General features: G+C 37.9%; 1 protein-coding gene across 1 annotated transcript in view; it reads left to right on the plus strand.

The window, feature by feature from the left end:
* The window catches only part of LOC127662315 (protein phosphatase 1 regulatory subunit 37-like), a 60,354-nt gene extending 47,268 nt beyond the window's left edge, over window positions 1–13,086 (plus strand). Inside the window, exon 10 of the mRNA XM_052153445.1 lies at window positions 12,928–13,086. Coding sequence (XP_052009405.1) covers window positions 12,928–13,086 — 159 coding nt within the window. The remainder of the gene's footprint in view (window positions 1–12,927) is intronic.
* The last annotated feature ends 1,946 nt before the right edge of the window (window positions 13,087–15,032 follow it).

The raw sequence follows: 15,032 nt of genomic DNA on the forward strand, positions 1-15,032 counted from the left end.
CCAGCAGTTCTCTAGACTGCCCCTGAGGTCACAGCGGTGTACTTTTCAGCTCTCGCCTCTGGTAATCGCTTCAAATCAAGCCTCTCTTAAACACCGCGGCCCACCTTAATTACACGTATGAGGTTGAGATTTCACACCTCTGGTAAAGAGAAGATAAAGTCAAATTGATAACAAACGCCTGAAAGATACATTTTTGAATCAGCTGGGAGAGCTGCGGATCACGGAGCTGGCTGCTGTCTTCCACAGCACTGACACAGAAGATGTATTCAGATGATTCACTCATTGTGTGTTTCTGTTTGAATATGTTTATGAAGGTGTTTAGAGCTATGCCACTCATCTTAATGCTATAACTTTATTTTGAAACAATTTCACATTTGTCTGGTACACTTCCGATATAAGTGTACTTATTATAATTATCAGATTGCACATTCGTTGTGCTCTGTATGTGCAAATGTACTAGTTGTAAAAATCTGTTGTTAAACTAAATCAATAAATTTTTGTTTAACATAATTTTTAAAAGCAGAAATTGGTCTGTAGGTGTATTTTCATTTTATTTTATTATTATAATAAGCAAGTTTGGGGTAGGATTTATTAATTTATATGCACTTTATGTGCTGTATGTAGTTTAGTGGTCTCTACATTTGTCCATCAATAATGGATAACTTGGTGAAAGATATCGCTATACCGCTAAAAGGTCATATATACCATAATTCATCTTTTATAAGCCTTTATTAATTACATTTTTTAACATGTATTTATTTACTGACCATTAGCATATCATAAAAGACACAAGAGAACATACTGTAGATTAAAACAAAAAATGTATGGCAAATTTTAGTATAATTTGCAATTAATAGTAAAGTTTAAGAAAACATTTATTAATACAGCTATATATATATATACAGTATATATATATATATATATATATATATATATATATATATATATATATATATATATATACATATACACACACACACACTGGCACCCAAACATTTGAAATAATGTTCAAATTTTGCTCTTATGGAAAGAAATTGTTTCTTTTATTCTCCAAAGTGGCATTCGACTGTTCACAATGTATAGTCAGGACATTAATAATGTGAACAAATCTAAAATCCTCCACTTGCAGCAATGACAGCTTTGCAGATCCTTGGCATTCTAGCTGTCAGTTTGTCCAGATACTCAGTTGACATTTCACCCCACACTTCCTGTAGAACTTGCCATAGATGTGACTGTCTTGTTGTGCACTTCTCATGCACCTTACAGTCTGTCTATCCCAAAAAAGCTCAGTGGGGTTAAAATCCATAACACTCTTTTCCGATTATCTATTGTCCAATGTCTGTGTATTTTTTTGCCTACTCTAGCATTTTCTTTTTGTTTTTCTGTTTCAAAAGTGGCTTTTTCTTTGCAATTCTTCCCATAAGGTCCGCACCCCTGAGTCTTCTCTTTACTGTTATACATTAAACTGATGTTGAGCGGGTAGAATTCAATGAAGCTGTCAGTTGAGGACATGTATTTTTCAAACTACAGACTCTGATGTACTTATCTTCTTGTTTAGTTGTACATCTGGCCTTCCACCTCTCTTTCTGTCCTTGTTAAAGCCAGTTGTCCTTTGAAGACTGTAGTGTACAACTTTGTATGAAATGTTAATTTTATTTTTTTTACAAGCATTGTATAGCCTTCATTCCTCAAAACAATGATTGACTGATGTATTTCTAGAGAAAGCTGTTTTTTTGTTGACATTTTTGTCCTAATATTGACCTTAACACATGCCAGTCCATTGCATACCGTGGCAATTCAAAAACATGCACAAAGACAATGTTAAGCTTCATTTAATGAACCAAATAGCTTTCAATTGTGTTTGATAAAATGGCAAGTGATTTTCTAGTACCAAATTAGCAATTGAGCATGATTACTCAAGGATAAGGTGTTGTTGGCTGCTGGAAATGGCGCCTTTCTAGATTTGATACAAAATGACTTTTTTCAAATAGTGATGGTGCTGTATTTTTACATTATTAATGTCCTGACTATACTTTGTGATCAGTTGAATACCACTTTAGGGAATTAAAGTACTAATTTCCTTCCGAAACAGCAAAATCTGTACATTATTGCAAACTTTTGGCCGAAAAAATAAAAAAAAAATAATATATATATATATATATATATATATATATATATATATATATATATATATATATATATATATATATATACAAATTCTGTAGAGTCTATCTATTTTACATATTTGTAAGATTAAAATTTTATAAATTATTAAATTAATTATATTTATTTTTATAGTAGTGCTATTACACATTAGCAAACACAGGTTCCTGTATTATACTTTAACCATCTTTCTAATATATTTCTCAGATCACATAATTTTTTAAAATCTCATAGAAGATGCTCTGTTAATTTACCTAACATTAAACATTTGTAACCTCTTAGACTGCTGAAGTTTATATTTCCATTTTGTATGCAATAGTGACATCTACAGTCAGACATAAAGATCAGCTTAATTTCAAGGAGACAATGGAAAGCACACTTTTGATGCATGTCAAAGTGTGTGTATGTATGTGAGTGTTTGAATGAGAGAGAGAGAGAGAGAGAGAGAGAGAGAGAGGGAGGGAGGGAATATGTCAGTAATTATAGCTATTTATGTTAAGAGAAAAGACCAAGTCAGATGGCAAAGTGCATTCATTAACATTTACTTAGCGGTGAAGTCATTATACTCTTCCCACTAACAGAGAGGGAAAAAATAAAATATGAATGTGCTGACACAATGACAAATTCAAAATGCAGGGAGAGCCTCAAATTGAATGTATGGTAAGTGCAAAAATGCAGTTTGACTGTTCTAGTTAATGTGGCACTGTTTTCATAAATGAAGTGACAGTAATTCTTAAACAAGGCTAATTGTTTCAAAAATTCTTCCTGTTGCAAAGCTTTAACTCATTCATTTTCTGAAATTATTTTTTGAAAACTACAACACAGCATTTAAGAGATTAGTATTTATATATTAGTTTTGCCCCTGTCTTACTTTTCCCACTTTTCTAAAAATATATATTTAAAAAAACAAGTACATTTTAAATTGGCATTTTTTTTTTTAAATAATCTTAAATTGTGTTGTCTGAATTAAAAATAATTTACATTACACGCATAGTTTTTACTGGCATCTGAAATACTGAGTAATTTACATATATTAGCATATAAAGTAATTGGCACAGATGCCAAGAAAACACTGGAAAACAGATTAATTGTCATCCACCAGCCACAGTGACATTGTTAAAAAATGTGATGCTTTAAAGAAGCCAATTATCAGAGAGTTTCACAAGTAACCCTTTTTTCATCATTGGATATGAACCTAGAGCCAGCATCATACGAATATGCAATGATTCCATGTCCGATCCAAAAACACCTTTGTTATATGTGCATAAGAAAACGTTTAGTCTTTCTAAATGTTCAGTGGTGTTGTAGGCTATAACAATTGTAATCCACGCAATATATCTTTAAATATCTTACACGTTTTTTTATTGTATTTTGAATGTATAGTTGGGCTTTCTAGCCACAACATTTAAGGTAAAGTAAAGATTAAATGTCATGATGATTTATTACATATGTCATAAATGAAAACATTGCTGTGAAGGTTGAATATTCACAAAATGTACTTGGTGATGTGTCACCTGCCCTGTGCTTAGCAGTTTTTGAAGCATATGTGCAGAGTCTCTCTCTCTCTCACTCTCTCTCTCTCTCTCTCTCTCTCTCTCTCTCTCTCTCTCGCTCTCTCTCTCTCTCTCTCTCTCACACACACAACACACACACACACACACACACACACACATATATATATATATATATATATATATATATATATATATATATATATATATATATATATATATATATATATAAACTCTCACTAGTAATAGATTCTGCTATGGTTTGCTGGAGCTCTAGTTTTATCCCCTGTAATAATTGGATAGTGCCTCCATTTATAAGGCTGTCCAAGGGAATGCAGAGTGAACAAATGAGCTAGTTTAGTTGCCAAGACCACTGCTCGGGGAGAAGGGCTTAAATGACATTTTCACTGCCATTGTGCAACGGCTACCTTAAATAATATTGAGATTACACAAGGGACGGAAAGACAGGCTGAGGATCTATTGAGCAGATAAAAAGAAAATGAAAATTAAAAGATTTTAGAGGGGAAAAAGGAAAAACAAATAGAGAAACAAATGCCAAGAAATGGGTGCTGTGGACAGGCAGGACAATATTTAATAAAGTTATTGCATAAATGTTTACAGGCAATTGATGCATTTACTGTAAAAAATATTACAAATATTACTGTTACAAATATTCCATGTAGAACATCATATGAGCTCATGAAAAAAAAAAATGCTTGTTAATAATTATAAAGAATAAGTAAAATGCTTTTAAAAGAAATTTTAGATGGAGTAAAGCATGTCACAACGTAGAAAGTCAAACTGAGAATTGTATGTCAACTACCCATACAGTACGTACATGTTTGCTATTAGAGACCAACTAGTAGAAGTGGAAGTCAGTAGTATCTCATCAGCCCTGATGGGTTGTTTACACATTGGCTGTCCCCACTCAGATACGTCCAACTTCAGACAAAGTCCCCAAAATGTGTTGTACCTCTCAGACTCAGCTGGTCTGAGAATGCCTCCTCTCTCTTCCACTTCATTCTCAGCCTTATTTGTATTTGTTAATGACTTTATAATTCCTGGCCTGCAGTAACCTGCTTTTATCTCTGTTAGTTTTGTAGCCTGGCAAACAAAGGGAGTCTGGGCTGGTGGCACCATGCCAGCTGAAGCCGCTACCATAAAGGCTCTTGTCCATCTGTGTCGCCTACTAATGCCGTAATACAGCTTCCCTTTTACTGGTGTGAAGTGTTCCCTCCTCCTTCTCCTCTTTGTCATTTCCCCTGGTTTCTAAAGACACTTCTGCACCATCCCAATGGATATTTCTCTAACCGGGGACTGTATTGATCTCTGTGATGGCCAATGAAGTGTGGAAAAGAATTCTGTTTTTCCCCGCAATGAGAAAATGACACTTGCTCTCATCACAGATATCCCAGGGTGATGTTTCAAAAACATTTGCCCTAAAGTTATTCATATTGTCAGGCTGGAGTGCAAAATCTTTATTAAGACCGAAATCAATGCACAGAATTCTGCGTTTACCTCCCAAGTTGTCTGTGAATGTATGATTTTGGATATTTTCATCTCTTCGAGGGTAATTTGTATGCTCCTAATATCATAAACAGGCCAATTTCCATGTAACCGGGCATTAATTTGACATTGTAATGCATGTACAGTGTTCCATGCATGCATTCATAAGACTCAAATAGAGTAGAATGTTTCAACTCAAACTTTTGAGCAGCCTGATGGTTTACCCTCTTGATTTTGCTTTCCTTCTTTTCTCTCTCTCTCTCTCTCTCTCTCTCTCTCTCTCTCTCTCTCTCTCTCTCTCTCTCTCTCTCTCTTTCTGTAACATGTCAGAAAGTCTGCATCTTCCTCTAATCTGAAATGCTTGTCAGATCAGGGGGCCCTTCATTGTATATTTTACCTTAGAGTTGTTTTGATCTCGCTGAAGACAGGGAGCAGCTTTTTTTCCCCTTTCTCTCTTTTTTGTATTACTTTGGCAGCCCGTGTGTCTTTTGCATGCATTGTCTTTGAACAATGCTCTGTTTGAACAGTGCACTAGCAACTCAGGATACAGGCACACTCGGCGGATCGACTTTTATCACCTGCTTTTCCCAGTGATTCCATTAACGCTTCTGTTTCATTAAAAAAGGGGGACGCGGCCAACAGACAGGCGCACTGGTGAAGAGGCAGACAAGAGTGACTTCAAACAAAGCCAGTCGTGAGATTGCCACAGCGCACAGACAGCCCTTCATTTGGGGGGACTGACAAAGCAGGGCCGGATGTGGTGTAGAAGTGTGTGTGTACATGTGAGGTGCTAAATCATTAATTAGAAGGAAGACACTTCTGCCTCTCTAATGTACTGTTGCTAATACATGAGCATGAAAACATTTGGTCCCACAATCAAGCTAGTCCAACAGGCAGAACGGGTCAGCAGTTATATTTACTTGTAGAGGTCACCATACATTGAAGCATACAGAAAATAAATAAGTAGAAAACAAACAAAGAAGCAACATAAGAAAGGCAAAACATAATTAAATGAGATTAAGAGCTGGCTCTCTGGAATACTTGAGTCTGAATGGCCAATCACAGCATTCTATGGTCCAATATTTTTGTATAATTTTTGTATATTTCTTTGAAAATAATAATTTCATTATTTGGCATGAAGCTACCTAGAAGCCAGTTCACCCTAAATATTTACAATAATACAATAATGCATCATTAGAAGTTTGGAATAAAATAATTAATTGTTCACTCAAAAATGTAAATTATGTCATTTATTACTCTGCCTACTGTCACTCAATAGTTAATTAGTGATTTTATTTAAGAGTGAATAACAACTTCAATTTCTCAACTTAAATGTATTTTCATTGCACAAAATGATTATATGGCTTCAGAAAACTTGGAAAAGAGTGCATGAGTTGTATTGACTGCTTTTATTGTGTTTTTTTTTTATTTCATTTTTTTTTACAGCCTGGTCTCATGAAATTTACGTGAACACGACAAACATTTTTACAAAAAATTGACTTGCTGAATAACACGTTTGGCTGCAGTTATACTGTGAAATGTCCAGCTGGGGGGGCGCCAAAAACAAGTAAAATAGTGTCGAATTCAGACACAGTTTTAAGGTGAATTTTATATATATATATATTTTTTAAACATACCTTCCTAACCTAAAACTTTTGCTTGAACTTAACCAGTAGTGTTTTAAAATATAAATAAGACTGTGGAGATGGGGATGTGGCCGAGCAACGTCTGTAAAGTGTGAGGCTGGGAGAGGAAGAATGGTAAATATTGACACCTGTGGGAAATTATCTCTAACAGCAGTTCTGTGTAGCAGTGAGAGCTGGAGAGGGATAAAAAGGAAATCCAGACTGCTGGAGGAGAGAGAGACGCACAACACTTTCTGTGTGTGTGTCAATTTGTTTAATGTAACTGCTGTAAAGCTGTATGTGTATTTTATGTGGTGCTGAAAAGTACCCCGTTATTTTGTACACTGAAAGTGTGATTACAAGGATTACATGAATTGTTTATCTGGCTCCTGCTTTCTCCTTTAAAGAGAGAACAATTGAACTGGTGAACTGTCACAGTGGTGCCGAAAACCAGGATTTGGAGTCCCTGCCCTTCACCAAGCTGATCAAGACCCTTACCAGCATCCACTAAACACAACATCAAAATTTGCTTGAGCTGCACTAGATTCCAGTTCATCCTTCAAGCTCAAACAGAGGAGCTTGATACCCCAGGGGGCTTCCACTGGCGCTAACTCGGCCGCCGCCCCCGCCATAACCCACTTCACGCTTGCCAAGTTGGTGCCAGAGGACGACCTGGAGGCATTCAAGGAGCTGTTTGAGCATACGGTAGAAACAGTGGGATGGCCAGAGTCCCAGTGGATGGTAGACCTGCTGCCGCTGCAGTCAGGAGAAGCGCAACTGGCAGCCCAACAACTACCAGTCGCCAACCTCCTGGGGTATCAGGACTTAAAATGTGCCATCTTGCAACAAGCCTTAGTCGACCTGGTGGTGCTGAAGCAGTTGATTAACCGACTACAGAAAGAGATGGTGGAATGGGTCCACCACCTGGCGTCGCTGGATGAGACGATCCAGCTGGCAGGGGACCGTATGGTGGTGTATTCGCGAAGAGAAGCCATCTTCTCTCTCTCTCTCTCTCTCTCTCTCTCTCTCTCTCCCCTTCCTCCCACTCTCCTTCCATTCATCCTGTTCCTATTGCCCAGAAACAGGGAATTCCACCCCAAAACCGTTTCCCTGGTCCCGTGGACCATTCAATCTGCTGGTTTTCCCTAATGCTCTCCGCTCTCCCCCACAGGCTGGTGAATCCACTGTCGCAGGTGTGGGCATGAAGTCTGGGCTAGTCTGCTGGAGCTGCGGGGAACCTAAACATTTCCAGGACGATGCCCCACGATGGAGGTGGAGACATTGGTCCGGGTCCCCAATATGCCACATGCCGCCTAAGATCGAGCATGAGTGTACTGGATACGTTTTAATATTAAGGGGGGTTCAGTCCAAGCCTTGGTGGATTTGGGTTGTAACCAAACCTCCATCCACCAATGCCTTGTTCAAGACGAGGCTTTGGGTACAAATCATCAGGTGAAGATGAGGTGTGCGTGCACGGGATATTCATGATTACCCTTTATTGATGGTCATTATAACATTTTGGGGACAAAAGCATAGTGTTGAGGCTGCGGTTAGTCCCCGCCTCTCCCATCCACTAATCCCGGGTACGAACTGGCCAGCATTTACCAGCATTAAGGGGAATGTGTGGATGGGTCCTGCAACAAAACGTTTCGGTGTGTGGTGTGTAATTCGCTGGCAGGGGAGGCGGTGCCCTGGGCTGTCTATTTCCACATCAGGAGGACATAAGGGAAGGGTAAGTCTTGGCTTCCCCAGCCCTTAGAGGCACCCCAGCAGGTGATTTCCCATTTCACTCGCATATCCGTTTTTTTTTTAATTATCAAGAATCTGTTGTATCGAGTGATGCAGGACACTCAGAAAAAGGAGGATACAACCCAATTATTTATACTACTACCGGAATTTACACCAGGAGTTAAAGTCCTTGTGTTACTCCCCAAATAGAGCTCTAAATTAGTCGCCAAGTCGCAAGGACCCTTTGAGTAAATTGATTATGAGGTGAAATGAACAGATAGAGGCGGCTACGTCTCAGCGGCTCATGAACCGGATCCTCAGACCGCACGCTGCTTACGCCGCTGCCTATCTGGATAATATCTTTATTTACAGTAATGATAGACAGCGGCAACTGCAGCATCTGTGGGCTGTCCTGAGGTCGTTGAGAGGGATGGGACTCTAGGCAAACCCAAAGAAGTGAGCATGTGGGAGGGTGGAAGTACGGTATCTGGGCTTCCACTTGGGTCATGGGCAGGTACGGCCCAGATGGCCCCCCACCCTGAGTCGGGAAAAGGGGTTATGGGGAGATGGGGGCGACATCTGTAGAGAGCGAGGCCAGGAGAGGAAGAACTGTAAGGATTGACACCTGTGGTAAATTAACTCTAACAACGGTTTTGTGTTGCAGTGAGAGCTGGAGAGGGATATAAGAGGCAATCCAGACTGCCAGAGGAGAGAAAGTTCTTGTGTGTGCGCATTCGTTAAGCTTAAAAGCAAAGCTAAAAATAAATGATTACATGGATTGTTTATCCAGCTACCGCTTCCTCCTTCAAAGAGAGGACTAGTGACAGAGACGTTTTAAAAAGACGCCTAAACCTTTAATCTTTTAAAATACTGTATATATGAGATGTTAAAAAAGGACACCCTTACCTAATCAATGGTTGAACATAAAAAGCAAAATTTCTGAAGAAACCATACCATATCATGCTGCTTCTATGATCTCCATATGCTTTTATGTTCTCCGTGGAACAAAGAAAGTTATATGTGTTTGGAACAACTTATGGGCGAGAACTGTAATTAGTGTCAGTTTTATTATTATTATTATTATTGGGTGAACTATTCCTTAAAGATTCCAATTTAAAGTACATATGACCAGTCCAAGGGCGCAGATCTGGGGGGAACAGAATGGACACTTACCCTTAAAATGTAAAAAAAGTCATTAAAACATTATCAATATTGCATTATTACAATATTAATATTACAATATTACATTTACATTTGGGAAACACATGTACCTAAACAACTCACAAATTATTATGTATGTTGTTTGGAGCACGTTAAGCAGTCAGTAGCTCATATTTTCGGAGGCTGCAGCAGACAGAGGTGTTGAACTCTGACTCTGGCAGAGGAAGTGAAGTCAGTAGCCAGATAGCTGCTGCTCCAGAAGGCAATGGCTCTTCCTCCCTGCAGCAAGGTTGGCATAGTGCGGAGGTGCTAGTGGTGCGGTGCTGGTTCTGGCACTCTGGGTTGCTGAGAGCGGTGCATGCCCTCTGTCATTCAGGCGGAGTGCCTCTGTCCAACTGTCACTCCCTGACAGGCGGATAATCAGTCTCTTTATTAACTCCTCTGCTGCAGACGGCCCGCCCGGTAAGTTGGGTGGGCAGCTTGCATGGTACACCGCAGCATAGTGGCCGCAACCATGCTCCGCTGGGGTCGGAAGGTTGGCACCATGAGACAGTGTAGTTACAGGCCAATCTTTGAATCACACCAGTAGCATCAGGCCTGATTGTCCCTGGTGATAATTCATTACGGGGTAGCCATATCTCACAAATGCTGTCTGCATGCCAACTATATATCCCTTTCATTTTTCTCCTTTCCCATCCTTTTAGCTTGTCTTCATCAGATTTAACATGCAAACGAGAAGCAATAGTTTTTCTACTCTTGATCATCACTCATATGTCAGTTCCATTTGGGCTAATGGCGAAGTCATGTCAGATGGAACATTGATATAGAAATACATAAAACAGGACTGTATCACATTACATATTAATAAATGACACTGCCTTACCATGTCAAAACACAGTAATCACACCAACACCCTGAAACTGAAATACAAAATGGCTTTATGGCCACAAACGTTTTTCGAATGTAAATAGTTCATACTATTCATAAAATAGTCTAAGTTTCGTTGCAAAAAAGGAATAATCGATTTCACAGTGAGGGACTTACAAGGGATGTGAATTGGGCCCATTTTTGAAGTGTTTAAAGGCAAAAAAAGTAAGATTAGGGATTGCAGGTTTTGTGGTGTTAAATCGTAATTGCAACTAAGTTGTAAAATTGTATATAGCTTTACACAGAAAAGGTTAGTTACTGTAAGTGATTTTATCACATCATAAAATCATGTTAACATGCATATTGTTTACGTCTTGTGGCTGTCCTTTTTTTTTTTGTATTTTAATGTTTACGGATTGGCCCTATTCACTTCCATTGTAAGTGATCTGTAACCCAGATGTTTGCTTTTTTTAAAGATAAGGAGGGACAAGTTGATATTATTAATGCAAGTTATCAATATTATGCCACAATATAATGCTGTTGATTGGGCTTTACATGTATTGAACCTGGAACATTCTTATAAGCCAGCCCAACACTAGCTGATTTTTCCAGTGATTTTCAGGTGTGAGATTAATTTACATAACTGTCCCCCCACAGTAGTGAGATAAAGCGTGCATAAGTATCTTCCAGCTAGAGGTTGTTAATCACTTGACCATACCTGCTGAGTTAATGGTTCCAGCAACAGGTAAAAAGAACCCAACATAATAGAAAAAAACTTTCTGTTGTGTTCTCTTCAAAAGACCAAAGCGCATTTTCTTTTACTGGAGAACTGCCAAGACATCAAGCTGATCTGAACTTTTTCATCTGTGATCGCACACAGCTGCATATAATCTCAAACACTGATTGTAATACATTGTGATTCTGTCGCCAATCGTTTTTCCTGCATTTTTGAACATACTTCTGACTGAATAAAGTGAGATCTCAGCAAAATAGTCATGTATGTGTGACAGTCGGACAGTCTGCTAGTGTGGCGCCAGCTTTAAGCCTACATCCACAGTAATCCTTTACCAATTTCCTAATGCCATAATTTTCCAAAGTATGCAGTAATTACTGGTGGCTATTTTGATTAATTTCAGTGACTCGATTCTTTTTATTCTGTTTACCAAAAAGATTCATTCAGATTCGTTCATTGTCCATTTCTGTGCATGTAGATGGCACCAAATGACCTTCTTTAAGTAATTGCAATGAACCAAAAGCAGTCATTCACAAACAGAACAAGTCTGATTATCCTTTATTAACATTTGCATCTACAATTCTACTAAGAGATTTGAGCACTCAGTGTTTAAGCATCATAAGCCTTTCCCCACATGTTACACCAAATCTATCATTTTGTGAATTGCTGAGCACAACTTTTTATCAAGTTATATAAAAAAGACAACAATACTAGCCTAAACCTTGTTCATGTTGACTGATTCATTCATTTAGTTCACGAACGAGTTTACCAGTGTATTCAGTTATTTCCAAGAACAAAATGGCCAACTGGTTCTGTGAAGGGTGTATTCATTCATTCATTCAGTGGCTCAAACCAATGATATGCTCCTTCACAGCTAGTACTCTCATGCTATTGACTTCAAAAGTCCTTCTTTAAGAGCAACACAAATGGAATTTACATGTCTACAAATGTATGAAGTTGCTTTAAAAATGGCGTTTAAACACAATAACCATTTTGACCACAAATTGTCAGTCTTTCTTTCCTATATTTTGTAAAATTCATGTAATTTTAACTGTATGGTCTTCAGTCATTTTTACACATTCAGAAATTGGGGAATATGTTTTATGCATACCTATAAACTTGCCTTAGTGCATTTCATCCTTTTCTCTCTTTGTTGAACGTAATTGACTCGCATGCTGAACTGAACAAACGACAAGATAATTCACGGACAAGATGACTGAGTGATTAATTAAATTTTCTAACTATTTTACCAGTACATTCAGTTAGTTCATGTATGAGACATCTCATCTCGTTCACACTCAAATGACCCAGGCAACTGGTTCAGTAAAGGGGCTTATTCATTCTGGGGTCAAACCAATGATATGCTGCCTCACTGTCCACACTCGAATGCTATTGGCTTATGATATAGTCAGTCTTTATCAATCTAAAATGTATTAGTGTGGATGTGGATTGAATCCATTTAACTGAAATCCACAGATTTTTAAACAAAATTAGTGCAGAAAATGCCAAAGAAGTTTGCAGATTTTGTTTGGGCCTGGTTATAACTAATAGATTTTTATGAAATGTGTAGTTACTAGGTTTTGCCTTTGCATGGCAGCACACTAAATAGTATATTATTTTCTGTTGTTTGTAGGAGGAGTTCCTGATTGAAACACAGAAGATGCTACTGAGCAGGATTTCAGATCTGTGCATAGTGAATGCAGTTGCCGCCAAGGGTACAGCTCTGCAGCCTGCTCCTCCAAGCCCACCCAACTGCAGCGAGACCACCTCACAACCCCACCCAAACAGCTGACTAGAAGACATATAAGCATAACAATTCTATCGCAAATAATGATAACCGTAACACTCCAAATCCTTGTAATAAAGCCGAAGCCTCTCCCTAATGAAACAGTGGCCCTCCTGCTGTTTCCTGCTAATGTTCCCACCGAGGTTTCCTCCAATTTCCATAAAGCAATTTCGCAAGCCCACTCCCAATGTGAATCATCAAGAAATGAAGAGAACTGCTTCGAAGCCTCTCTTTTCTCTTGTGTCCCTGGAGGGTGACACTGACTAAATCTGTGTTTATACAGAGGTGTGCTGTAAATCCCATTTGTTCAGGTTCCATCTACCCTAATATTCACACACATGTATGAGACCTCTTCCCTGCCTGCATCTGCTAATGTATCGACACATGGATGACAAGACAACATCGCCGAGCGCCTCAAACTCTCTCTCTTGCATGTATCATTTACTGGTGGTGGAGAAAACTACAATGTGTGGGAAGAGAACATATGTTAAATTTAAGAAGCAGGGATTTACCTTTGTGCAGGGCTTAGTTTACATGTGTTACAGTATTCAACAGTAGCCAACCACATATGAATGCGTCACGGTGTAGAACCATATTAAAAATCACCGTATCCCCCATTTCTAATGGTTTACACTGTGAAGTCACATAAAAGTTAAGTATATCAGTAAATATAGGTAACTTGAATGAAACTCAGGTGAAATACCATCTACTGAATTACAAACGGTGTCTGTAAATTTAAGTTATTAGTTTTTTTGTTTTGTTTTTTAGTTTCTGAAAAGCAATAAATAGGATTAATAAATATAATCATAGCTTGAACAGAGAATTTGTAAATTGTATTAAAATTTCCTTTAACAGTTCTTCTTTAATTGCAGTGCTTATGGTTTGTGTGTTTTAATCAATTATATTAAAATTTTCCAACAAAATGCATTAATTTATAACCAATTAATGGTGTTTACTGATTAATTCTTTAATACGTATATATATTTAAAATAAAATGCTACATGTAAAAAAAAAATGACTACTTTCCTCCAGATATGAAAGGCTGTTCTAAAATAGAAAAAGAAAAAAATGAAAGAACTGGGAATTGTTCCGCACCAACACACATTGCACATCAAAACCTACAGTATTGAACTGAACACTCACAGATTTTAATTCTTTTCTTGGCAAATCCAAAATTACTCAAAGACTTCTTAATTGACAGATGAGGGGGGATAACTGTATTTAGCCAGGGACGATCTTTACTCGTCTTGCATGATTTGGGTCTCATGGAGGATTACCCCACACCAGTGTCTGCCCCTTTCTTTTCTCAGCATGGAGCAGGGGCAGATTGACAGAACAGCATGGGGGCAATCGTCGTGCTCTACCTGATATTTTTAACAAAGGCTTCCATCTCACCATCTCCGCTGCCAAACATCGCCCAGCCAGCTTCAACTTGGTGTGATTATGATTTGAAGTGAATTATTATTTGTGGGAGAACTGTTCCTTTAACTTGCATCGAAAAGGGTGTGTTGTCTCACTATATGGAGTCAACTGTTTCATTGGGAACATTCCATTAATTAAATATTGTTTTTTTAGTGAAATTGAAAGATACATTTTTTTTTTTTTACAAAAAAATATTAAAGATATTATACAAAAATGTCAACCATTGTTTTGTTTTGCAGAAATCTTTATACATTGTATTATAAATTACAACAATTAAAAAAATGACACTTTGCCCTGAATTGACTTTTATGGAACCTTTCCTTGTTACCTGAGAACAGAAACAAATGCTAATTTAAAATGTATCTTTATTTTTTTATGAAACACTCACTGAATTTCCGTTCAGAGAATAGAAATTCCAACATAAGCCAACTGAAATTTAAGGTGTGCTCTAGTTCAAAACCAACACTCAAAACCACTGATAGAGAAAACAAGCATTTGTGAAACTGGACTTTTGAATCCAAACTTTTTAG

This window comes from Xyrauchen texanus, chromosome 22 (genome assembly GCF_025860055.1).
Source record: "Xyrauchen texanus isolate HMW12.3.18 chromosome 22, RBS_HiC_50CHRs, whole genome shotgun sequence".
NCBI classification, from domain to species: Eukaryota; Metazoa; Chordata; class Actinopteri; order Cypriniformes; family Catostomidae; genus Xyrauchen; species Xyrauchen texanus.